The sequence below is a fragment of the Dermacentor albipictus genome, chromosome 10 (assembly GCF_038994185.2).
Source record: "Dermacentor albipictus isolate Rhodes 1998 colony chromosome 10, USDA_Dalb.pri_finalv2, whole genome shotgun sequence".
Taxonomy (NCBI): Eukaryota; Metazoa; Arthropoda; class Arachnida; order Ixodida; family Ixodidae; genus Dermacentor; species Dermacentor albipictus.
The window spans coordinates 71467392-71479813 of NC_091830.1; the positions used below are offsets into that span (position 1 = coordinate 71467392).

A 12422-nucleotide genomic window follows, 5' to 3' on the forward strand; every position below is an offset into this window, starting at 1 on the left:
ACGAGAATTCAACAGGATGGCCAACTTACCAGGCACAATGCTCCTTCGTAGTAGACAATGAAGATGCGCCGTCTAGAACGTTCTTCGTTCTAGACGGCGCATTTCTAGACGGCGCATTCAATCGACCATTTCTTGTTGTCTTGCAGACGTTTTTCTATTATAAGAAAACGACTACTCGAAATCCCGCTTCGCTCTATTGGTTTAACTTTATCAGTGCCTGTGATCCTGTCTTTTGGAGCCTCCATTGTTGGGTTCAGCAACAGAAATGTTTGCTTGGCGATCCAAAATTACCTCATTGAAACCAATCGATTTCCATGTTAGATTGATCGTTCTCCCTCCCAACCATAGCTTTTTTTATTTCTTATCTTTTATTGATTATTATTGTTATTATTATTATTATCTTATACCCGGTTTTGATCTGATTATTTCCTTTTTTCTCCAAACACAAAACGTTTACTTTTAAACTCACACGCCCAAATTGTTAACTCCCTTGTTATTATTATTATTTTTAGGCACCTAATTAAACCGCCCGATTCTTGGCCAATCCCCCACTGTGGGTATGTGCCACGGCCACTAAGGACAACAACAACAACAACAACAACGTTCTTCGAGGGATCTAGCTGGCCACCCTCCTACTGGATGCGGAAAACATACTCTTAATGTGAGCTAAATAATCAAGTTTGTATAATCGCGCTTTCATCTCAAGTTTTCGCAGTCTAGACTGCGTGGTACCCCACGTACCATGGAATCAGAATTGTCATCTAGCTAAAATGACAATCTTCACTCCAGGTTTCGCCCAGGTGTACAGGATTTAGTCAGATGTGTTTTCGAGTTTCTGAGGGATCAACTTTCTAGAAGGATCAACCGATGCATGGTTGATCCCGCAGGGTGTGTTGCGCAATTTCACAGAGGAAGAACCAACCTATAGAAGAAAAAGAGGACGAAGATCCAAGATGGGCAATGTTCTGCGCAAGAACTTCAGCAACCAGCAATGCCCCTTGACGGAACGCGATAAGATCCTGATTCGCAATAGCTGGCGCATGTACTGCGAGCGGAACCCGGACTACGACGTGAGCATCTTCATCGGCATGTTCGCCAAGTACCCCGAGTACCTGCAGCTGTTCCCCAGGTTCAGGGACAAGGAAGTGCGCGCGCTTCGCAACGACGCCGCATTCCGGGCTCACGCATGCGCCGTGGGCCAGCAGCTGTCAGCCATCGTCGAGTGCATCGAGGACGACGAGGCGTTCGTCGAGCTGATCCGCAAGAACGCCGCCGATCACCTCCCGCGGGCGGGCGTGTGGCCCGCGAACTTCGAGGGTTTCTTCGCCGCCGCGCTCGAGCAGATGGTGGCCTGCAACAGAGCACTCATGACGCCAGCCACCGTGGACGCGTGGCAGAGGCTTTTCGAGGTGAGAGTTCACTTCTTAGGCACTATGGGACACTTTTCCAGAGAGGAGAAGTGTTCCTTGCTGCAGGTGGACCTAGACTTGACGTGTTTTATTATCGTCTTAGAATAGCCGAACAATCGACACCCTCCCTCCCCCCCCCCTCCCAAGAAAAAGGGAAAAGAAAACGCCACCTTCTGTGGGAATACTAACGCACCGAACCGCCACTCTTTCAGACCTACAGCCCGACATAAGTTGTCTGCGCTTGCTCCGTGAGAGCGCCACTCACCTAAAATTGCTTACCTAACCCGGCATAGTCTGAAGTCGATCACTTTACGCCTGCCGTGATATAGGAAGTTGGACGAGTTGGTTTCCGTTCATAATGATACCGAGCCAAAAAAAAAAGATAAGATAAAACTGGTCGCAAGTTAGATGATGGGTCGAGCGTTAACCCGCTACTGAAGTTCATTAGGTGTAATAATGTGGTGCGTGTACATGTCAGAATAACGCACGGATGATAAAATTAGCACTGACACGCCAAATTTAACAGAGCCATATAGAAGTAGATTCGTCAGAACCTCTAACAATGCCTCAGTACTAGATTCACAAGAGCATTAAGAGTATTTCAATTGTCAGCCCTCGTCATGTCTGTTATCCTGTGCTCGTTCTCTTTTCGGGCTTTCTACTTTTATTATGAACATTACATGTGATAGCACAAAAACATCTGGTAGCATAAAGAAATGCTAAAATCCATGGTGGATTTGAACAGAGGCGAAACAAGCTGTGTGCCATCCATTTCAAGTCGACCTTCAAGGTTTACTATTCATACTTCAGCTATGTATCACCCAGCAATTATAGAAGGTGCCTAAGCAAATCAGCTAAATATTAACCCTTTCAGGCGCCACTTGCAATTATGCATAGAAAGAAATCTTTTTATATATAAACATTCTTTTTGGGACCTAAGAAACACAAAACCATCGAATTCTTGAAATTTATCATGAAACTTTATTATTTGCAACATCGTACACAATTGTGTACACAGCGCCTCGGTGGTCACAAAATTGACTTGTGGAATGCGAGGAAGCAATTTCTCTCTTTAGTCAGGCACAGTGGCACGGCGCATTTCATGCAGAATATCCGGGCGCCTCGTGTGCACTTCTCGAGCTTGCACCTAATTCGCACCTTCTGGTCGCGGGATTCGGGCCAATGGTCAAAGGAGTCGTAGTGCGCGTCGGTGCAAGGAAGCGATATTCTTGCTTTTTTGCCCTATCTTTGGTTGTGGTGCTTGGATCTCTGCAAGAGAAGGCCTTCCACGCTTTTTCTCGGGCACTATCGACTTAATTAATGCTTCGGCAGCTTGCAAGCGAAAATTCATCAAATATAGGAGTTTAGCTCTAGGCAGCGTTTGATTGTCGCGGTGGTAGTCCAGCAAAGAATTGCAGGTACCCAGGTTCACAAAAGGAAAGAGCACTCTCAGTCTCCACTTCTTCAGCTTGCGTTTCCCCTGCAGCAGCATCTTCCTCTTCTGTGAGGTTGGTGAACGCAGCTGCAACGCAGGCGTCGGTCGCTTCACACGTGGCTTCTTCTTCGTCACTTTCCCCGACGTCTGAAACATTTATCAGCAATGAGCTCCAAAGCCTTTCAGCTGTCTTTTGGGTTTTCTTATGCTTGTTAGCACTGAAGAAAGAAGAACGACGAATGGCTAAAAAACCTGGAAAGAAAATCAAAGCAACTCTCAGCGTTCTTCATTTCTGCAGCGACCACGGCGCTTTGTACACAATCGTGTACACATGCGCGTGCGAGCGTTAGCGTTCGGTCATCTCCTCAGAATGGATGAAATTTTCACTCCTCGGTACTTCATATGATGCACAAGCGCGTCTAATTTTTTTCGCTTGCCACAATAAAAGAAAGCGGCTCTAAAAAAATAAGAATTTGACTCACCGCTCTTTGCTGCTCCAGCGTCCGCCATTTCTTGTTTTGATATGAACATCTTCAACGAAATGCGACAGATGGCGCCCAAAATGCACATATTTGTAAGTTTAAAGTTTGGGAATGCGCTAAAGCCAGCCTAATAGAAAATTGCGCGCCCTAAACGTGAAAAAAACACCAGAAGTACAATGTACACAATTGTGTACAAGGCGCCTTAAAGGGTTAAGTGTCCTCGCTGGCGCAAAATGTCGCGTGTGTTGGATTTGGTTTCTGAGGGGAAATGCGGTGGGGTAGGGGGGAAAAGATAAGAGCATGTGTTCTTTTCTATAAATAAACTCCAAATAAACTAAATAAGCTCTAAATAAATACAATAAATGAAACTGAATGAACATATTTCGTAACAATATTACCTGCAGTGTTGTCATTTACGAAGCAGGACTTTCACTTGCTTGCTGTTGAGCAGCTAGCAAGGGAAAGTAAAACTCGGATATTTATGCATATTAGGCGGTGTCATTTGAAAGTTCGACAGTCGCGCTTATTATGGCTGATAACTTGCAGTATAGGAGTTGCGAAACGACATTTTATGCTAAAGAGAGCACCAGCAGCCCATATACATCTATACTAGGAATACTGATATCCGAATGCAACAATATCTCAGGGGGACCAGTTTTAGGCTGATTCGTTTACAGAACTTTGCGAACGTTGCCTATAAACGGTGATAGGGAATGATACTAATGGGAAGAATGTTTAGTGACAATGGACATAAAAAAGTTATACAAAAATTGCGCTCTGACAATATTTGGATTGTGTTTTTAAAAGCGTTTGTGAGTCGGTCTACTCGAGAAGCAACATTCTATTGTAAATTTCTAGCAGTACCGAATGTTAAAGGACCCAAAAGTTTGCAGGTCATGGCTGGGTCAGTTTTCCTGTTTTCATGCCTTCACTGCTATTGTTTACTCGAATGACTTAGTTCGAAATAAAACAACTAGCCGGCTGCAACAGTCTATGCCCCGTAAATGGTCGTTTGTACACGTCGAGAAGTGAGCAAGAAACCTGCCTTTCGGCCTGTGGTGTCTTGTACTTTTCAGATAATGAACACTATCACGAGGAACGTGTACGAGGAAGCCGCAGAATCCTTGGCAACCAGCCAGCACGCCTCGTCGGGAGATGAACGCACATTGTCCGACCCAGTCGCTGCATTTGCTGAACCCTCGAAGACGGACGCTGCTGATGCTGAAGCTGGTTCCAGCACCGCGCCCGGACAACTGACCACACAGGAAGCCACCGCCGGCGCTGGTGCTTCGGAGAAACTGGCCGCGGAGCGTCGGTACAGCGATCCTGGCACTTAGAACCCGAATACAATGGCGCCCGCTGGAAACGTCAGTGGCGTAACGACAGGGTTGGCTGTCTAGGGTGAAGCGAGCAGCGCCCCTTAATAAAGTGCCCACTGCGATATTTCCGACTCTTTAAAGCAGTTAGCACCAGCACCTGCAGCGGACGCTGGTGGCACGCAAGCACCACCAGCCGCACAGCCTGGCTTGCGTAGTGCTGGGCCTCCGAACAAGCCAACTCAGGAGGCCAGCATAGATTTGCCGTCACTGGATAACATGGAGCCGGCTACAATATAACGCTTCGCCAATCATTGAAGCGACAATTGGCAGTGCTGTATGTAATCGTACCACCAAATTGCCGGGAAGTGTTGCAGAGGACACCCTGAGAGCTCGCGACTTCCAGTCGCTTTCTTGTTTACTTGTAAAAGATTGAACCTTTTTATTGCGCGGTCGTAAAAATACTTGAAAACGTTTGTTGTTCCAACTGAGTGGTGTTTAGCATAGCAACAGATTTAAGGCTACGCTTGATTCGTGGGCACGGTATAATACATGTTGGGTGCTGAGATGTTTTCTCCCGGAACGGCGATGGAAGTGAAGGTTCACGCTTTCGCAAAGTTTGTGACAAATTTGCAATTCGACGTTGTTTGCGAACGAACGAAAGCTTTGACAGGAGGTCCACTGAAAGCGGAGCTATTGCTTAGCTGTCGCGCATGCAACTGCAGATATAGCGCAATCTTCTTAAGGATGCTAGAGACGTGCGAACTTATTTTGTAAGGACTACCTTGGCTGACCGTCGGCACGTATTGTCGACCAGAGGAAGGCGCTTGCAGGATCTGTGGGAGGCAGTTAGCGTGCTAAGTTCCAGCCCTCCGTCAGAGTAAATACAGCGCGTAAAAGTCGCGCTCGATCCTATGTGCAGACGCCACATATAGTCGACGACTGCAGACGCTGAATGTATGGCCAGCCCAGAATGTATTTTATTCGACGAGGAAAGCTTATATAATAAAATGGTGTGCAAATTTACAGCACTTACGTAAGACGCACGCCATTAATTTTCCACAGTCATGCGTTCAGGAACACAAAATGACGGCGAGTGCAACCGTGTGTACTACACAAACACTACGGAGCTCGGACTTTACTATGAGTCCTTATCACAGGTCTATGCTGTGTACCAATGTAGCACCATCACCCTTAGGCGCTTGAGACATAGTTTGCAGCTAAGAAAGCAAGAACATTTGTTGTACACCAACGGCGTTTCACGAACAAGTGCTGTGCAGCTTATATCACTGCGTTAGATGAAACTCCCTGGAATTATCTTATGAGCATGCGAAAGTGGGAGTGTCGTATATACATGGCTGATTGAGTATCAAGGAACGTCATGTTTATGTTAACAGTGGTCTATTTTCTATACTGCGGACAATTTGGGTGAGCGAACTCGTTTTAACGTTAGAGTGCTTGTATACCTTCACCAGCCTAATAAGGTATTTGTATCCAGGAACATTGACTCCATATATTAAAAATGTTGTCATGTGAAGAAAGCATATGCTCAATAAATAGTTACCTTTTCAATAAATGCAGTCAGCAAGAAAATGCAACTTCAACAAGCTTACATACTGAACTTCTGAATAACAAGACAATACACATTGCACAGTGCGGCATGTCAAATAGATTTATAACAGGAAGAAATGCTGAAATGAGATATTGTAACGTCCGCATATAACTAGAGCGCCATTTAAGGGGGCTTCGAAAGACATATTGTAATACATGAACTCGTTAAAGGAAGCTACCGGGGAGCTGAACAAGTGTGCGGAGCAACACGATTTCACAACTTCCTCTCACCAGTGCACGTGCCTCAGCACTGGTGCTGACTTCTATGCCCTCATGGCACCTCGTGCGATCAGCCTAAAGCAGTAGTTGCCAATGCCGACGTAAATGCTATGCATTGCATTCCAATGACGACGAACCTGACGGTTTGAAATGCGAATACTTGCGAATACCAAATTCGTGCTTGCAAGGACTGACATGTGAACTGCCCATGGTGACGTGACGAAAGTTTGGCCGTCGTTATTAAAGCTGCGCCAGGTGCGGCCGTGTTCATTTGACAGTGACTGTTTGCGGCCGACGCCTGCCAAATCAAAGTGTCGATCAGATATGTCTTTTGCCATGCAGGCGAATCTTGTTGGTGCCGCGGTAACAAAGAAAACAAGCCAGGAAATTTCTCTGTGACCTGCTTGGAGTGCATCAGGGGAATTTATTCTTGTGAAGTTAGTCGTTACGCAAACACGTGACCACTGTAGTAAGTTTGAATAGACATTCAGTTCTTACATCTCTATGAGCTGAGTTCTCAGAGTTCACTTTGTGGGCCATGGAAAATTGTGTATCAAGCGCTGGCTATATTCTTGGCGTCCTGCCACTCTTTCGCCCGCTGGCTCATGAAGTCTGAGTCCTTCGAAGCCTCCTGTATCTTGTCCTCGATTCTCGCCAGCTGCTTCTTTTTCAACCCCTCGCGCCACCCACCGGCCTTCCCAACGCAGTGAAGGATCACTTCCTCCTTAAACTGTGTGCGAGATTCTCCAGTTTATAGTTTTGCCATACTGGCAAGGATTTCGGGGTCCTTGACAAATAGGCCGGCATGTTCCTCGTGAGTTGCCTTGAGAAACCCTTTCATGTACGTCACGCTGCAACGATCCTGGATAGCTTGAAGTAAGCCGTCGTTGTCTTCCAGTTGACTTCCATGCTCTTCGCCAAGAAAGCGGGCCAACTTGATGATCGTCCCGCGTTTATCCCGCGCTAGCTTCTCGTAAGTCATAAAGGAAACGTTAGGTTTGTCCCTCTGAGCGTAGCCTTCAGCGACATGCTTCAAGTAGTCGCCGAACCCGGTTTCTCCCTTTATTCAGGCGTCTAGAACTTCGTCGAAACCCGAATTTCGCAGCTCCCGGTCGGGTATCATGGTCATCAAGTGATAGTACGAAATGGCGGTGTCCCATGGGTTTCGTGCTACATAGACGTACTTTGCCTTCCGATCGAACGGTAGACGACAAAATGCCAAGTGAGTCCGCGTCGTTCGTAGTGCCTCCATTCCCTCGATGGCTTCTTCGTCTTGGATCTCGATGAAGGGAGACCACTTGACGAACTCCTGAAGACACGTGACCCCTCTCCCTTGTGAAGAATCAGCTGTATGATCTGCTGAACCCAGTGAGTTCCGCCTTTAGGAAACGCCACCTGCACATCTGTGAGACACCTTTAGTGTTAAGAGTTTGCTACGCAGCTTAAACCGGCTTTAGCACAACAACTTAGTGGCACTCTGGTAACCCCCAAGTAACGGTTTAGATTTCCGGCAATTGCGGCTGCATTTCGCTGGGAGCGAAATGCACCAAACTTTAGTGTGCTTACTTAGATATAGGTGCAGGTAAAAAAAAAATTATCGCGACTAATCCGGAGTCCCCATTACACATCAGTGATATGTGTAATTGAAATTTTATTTGCCTACGCTTTGGAGCAGCGTGCAAAACTCGTCAGAAAGGTTAACACAACGAACGTATAATCAAAACCAGCGAGTAACCGTTTCTGTGCGTCTGGTAGTATATCCTTTTCCAAAGCAGAAACGACCTCGCAAGCAAACTTGTATGCTGTTTGACGCATTAACACGGGGATTGCTATTTCCGTTCAAAGAATAAAATCTTAAGAGGCTAAAGCAATGCTTGCATAGGTACATCGTTTCTCTAAAGCATTGTTATTGCTAGACACACAATGTTTTGGCAACGAGAATGTGGGCATTAGGGGCGTAAAACATGCACGAGATGCTTCATTTTAATAACGATAGGGGAAGGGCTAGGCACTAGAAAATGTTTGAAAACAACGACTGTTTGAGGTATTGAATGTGTGTAGTCAATTAGCACATCAAGAAACTGACATTGCGTTGATCTTTGATGTCCGGAAGGCAACCGTTATATTGGGAAAGCCACTTGACATGAAGTCCCTGGGCCCACAAGAGGCCACATGTTAGTTATTTTGTAGGCCGCAACACTATAAGGAAATAGTGCTCTATACTTAATTACCTTCCTGCTTACAATGGCCAATCGAGTGGAGCAAGTGCGAAAAACACAAGATGCTGCTTAATTGAGAATGAAAGAACCTAAAATTTGGGCCTAATGTATTGAAGTCAACAATTGCTTTGGAAACAAAAGAATGGTTGCGTAGTATACGTTCACAAATGTTGCTAAAATATCTAAGAACAGTAACACATGATTGTTATTTCTGGGTTTAGGGGTTCAAGATTGTGCTCACCTCTGCTTGCTCAGAATCAACTTGCTCGCTGAATACGAGCACTCGAGATCGACAGAGGTAAATTGATCATTCTAATGTTGAGTGTACACAATCTGGAATTCATGCGTTCGCTTCTAAGGGCCTCCTAAATTTGTTTATATAGAAAAAAATTCCGGTTTCTTGTCTGAGACTGCACCTTTGTACATACCTATTGGAAATCCGCTGCCACATATATAGCAAGCGTCATATTTGTGTTATGGCGTGGTAGACGTGTCACAACTCACGAACTGTTCACAAGAACTACCCGCCGTGGTTGCTCAGTGGCTATGGTGTTGGGCTGCTGAGCATGGACGTCACGGGATCGAATCCCGGCCACGGCGGCCACATTTCAATGGGGTGAAGTGCGAAAACACGCGTGTGCTTAGATTTAGGTGCACGTTAAAGAACCCCAGGGGGTTGAAATTCCCGCAGTCTTCCACTACGGCGTGCCTCAGAAAGTGGATTTAGCACGTAAAATAATTTTCGCAGTAACTTTGTTTTCTATAGTACTATGACTTTATGCTTCGCAAGGTGGTTCTTTTTTATTACATGGCGGATCTCGTAATCATGCATTTGCTCGTCTATTCAAATAAAAAGAGGAGGGTATGACAAAATGAGGCATAGAGCTTTTTGCTCACAGAGGTTAGGTGTGCCGCCATGGACTTGTTTTAACCCTACAGCTACAAAAGAGTGGAGGCGCCAAAGCAAGGGTATTGCGCAACTACCATTGACGGTATTTCAGTCCGATGTTACACGGTTAACTATGCCTGCTATACACACGGCACAATCAAAGTCAAAATTAAGTATTTCGAAGAAGGAGGAGGAGGAGGACAAAACTTTATTATTACAGAATCCGTTTGGCGGTTTATTCCTGAGCGGTTCCCTCTGACAGGACTACACTGGCGATGGCGGCTCGCCGGACCTTGTGGAGGGTCGCCAGTTGGCTTCCCAGGTCCAGTTCGGAGAGTCTCGCCTCCCAAGACCACGTAGTGAGTGTGTGTGTTGTGACTCGTGGCGAAATTGCATCGCCCGGATGGTCGGTGCATTCTTGTGTCGTGTGCGCGAGTGTCACTGTGTGGTTGCTATAGCAGGGACATGTCCCGCACGTATATCTGTCTGGGTAGATTGCGTGTAGATGAGACAAGTGTGGGAATGTGTTCGTTTGCAGGCGGCGCCAGTCCCTTGCCTGGAGTTTATTGAGAGCTTTGTGTGGGGTAGCGTATTGTGTTCTTTCGAGTCATTGGTCCTGTAGTATTTGTTGAATTGGGGTTAACTCGTGGGTCACTCGTTGGCTTGTCGGGGACTGAAGAATGGTGTGGTCAACAGCTCGGCTAGTGAGACCTCGAGCTGCGCACTCCGCCTCTTCGTTGTCCCGCAGGCCTTCGTGCCCGGGTCACCACATGATACCCTGGGTCCATTCTAGTGAGCGGCCCAGGATTCGAATGGCTTGTATAGGGAGTGTTCCATTCATGTATAACCGAGAAGCCGCTTGTGAGTCCGTAAGGACGCGGGCGGACCTTCCCTTGTGCTCGGCGTCGCGAAGTGCGAGAGCGATCGCTGCTGCTTCTGCTGCTGCGCTGCATGTGGCGTGGATGGAGGCAGAGGCTACCAGGTTCCCCTGATTGACGACGGCGAGCGTGTATTTGGGCCCACGACGTGGCGACGAGGAATACGGGCTAGCGTCCATGTAGTATATATCTGGGTCTGTGAAAGAGCGTTTGTGCAACATGCGAGCACGCGCTGCTCTTCTCTCTTGATTGTGGGTGGGGTGCATGTTCTTGGGGATAGGGTCTACTACAATGTTCTCTCTAATGTGGTTAGGCAGGAGTTGTGTTTCTTTTCTGCAGTAGTGAGGTGTCAGTGGGTACCCTAGCCGTTGAAGAAGGTGCCTTCTCTATTGTGTGTTGTTGAGGCGCTCCCTCTGCGCTATGAGTGTGGCACTTGCTAGGTCCTCAAAGGTGTTGTATACCCCTAGCGCTAGTAATTTCTTTGTACTTGTGCTTGACGGTAGCTGTAAGGCCATTTTGCACGCCGTTTTCATAAGAGTGCCTAGGCGCAAAGTCTCGCTTTTGCGCTTGACATGATACCGGAGTGCGTACGTGACCTTAAGACTGGTACAAGTATTTAGAAACTACAGCCTACAGCACATACCTTTCCGAAAAATTCCGTGCCTGCCCGTGCACGCTGCCGATAGCGTGGGAAATAAGAAGGGCACCAATTTCATGTTGAGAATGCTGTCCCTCTCATGACTGAGCGACTGCAAAGGCCCGAAAGGGCAGTAATCATGCGCAGTGTTAGTGTTACGTATTACAGAGCGCACAAGAATGAAGACGTTTGAAATAGTGTATGGACATAACGTGAAATCGGTCCATACCTGTGTCCGTTGCTTGTCTTTTATTTCAAGCATAATACCTTAAAGCAAGCCATTTTCCTTACCTGCACCAAGTCACACTCCAGCAGCTTAAGTTCCTTCACCTTGAAGAAAAGTTCTTCATCCACGAAGCTGGTGTGTGGAATGCCATCAGTTACCATGGAACGGCGCTTCTTGTCGTCGGAAGTCATCGGGCTCATGGTTCGTGGTCTGAAAGACATCATTGCCCAAGTTGGTTGAAAACCCTTTCCAGTCATGCACTCGCGCCTTTACAAACGCGTTCATATTCAAAGTTCTTCATCGACTTCACCACGACGACAGTACAGCCGTCGTACCAAGGTGGACCCTTAGTTGAAGCAAGTCCAAGGCAAACTGCTTTCTAAAAAGAAAATCGAAATACGCCATGTTGCAAGGCAGAATAAATGCTTACAAAATCTATACGACTGACCCTGAAGTACGCACACATAATTTTGAGTCCCTATGAAATACATTTCAATAAGAAAGTCGACAGAATTCAAAAGTTGGCAGCGGAATTTGTATACAACGACTACCCACGACTCATTCCTGTAACGGACAAAACTACTCGAGCGATTTTTCAACCTCTTGCACTACCTAGAATTATTTAGGACTTAAGTTGTCTATCCCTTTTGCCATGGTAAGTTTCAGATGTCGCATTTACACTACCTACAGGGCTCATGAAGACACTCAGAAAGGAAAAATCACAGTGTAGATATACGTTCACTAGGAAGTCATGTCAGTGTGCACAAGAATTCCGCATTCCCTTTTGTAATAGCACATGGGTACAAACTACCTGGCTACTGTTGTAAACTGCTGTTGCAACCTACTCATGTAAACTGCACGATATCATAATAATTAACAAATTATATTCCAAGGATCAATTTTTTTCTTTTGTGTACTTGGTGATTGGTGATCTTCTGTGATCATTCTTTTGTGTTGACACTGCCTATCTGTGCGTTTTGTCTTGTTTACGAGTCCCAAAACCTGCTTGTATCCGAAAGTACTAGCCATATGTAAAAATAAAACAGCGCTAAATAGTTGCTGTGCTGCCAATCTTTAAGGAATTCCTGGAACATATTACAA

At 46.3% G+C, this 12422-nt stretch overlaps 1 protein-coding gene across 1 annotated transcript; it reads left to right on the top strand.

Annotated features, from left to right (window-relative positions):
* The first annotated feature begins 615 nt into the window (after nt 1-615).
* On the top strand, nt 616-4986 carry LOC135898288 (globin-like). The gene is made up of 2 exons (XM_065427159.2): nt 616-1409; nt 4403-4986. The coding sequence occupies exons 1-2, from the start codon at nt 954-956 to the stop codon at nt 4661-4663; spliced, it is 717 nt and encodes a 238-aa protein (XP_065283231.1). The 5' UTR covers nt 616-953; the 3' UTR covers nt 4664-4986.
* Nucleotides 4987-12422: the final 7436 nt, after the last annotated feature.

What these genes read in the sequence shown, in the direction of transcription:
- LOC135898288 (XM_065427159.2), top strand. Translation starts at nt 954, where the DNA reads ATGGGCAATGTTCTGCGCAAGAACTTCAGCAACCAGCAATGCCCCTTG. An exon ending in CGTGGCAGAGGCTTTTCGAG is followed by an intron (nt 1,410 to 4,402) that starts GTGAGAGTTCAC and finishes TGTACTTTTCAG; the next exon opens with ATAATGAACACTATCACGAG.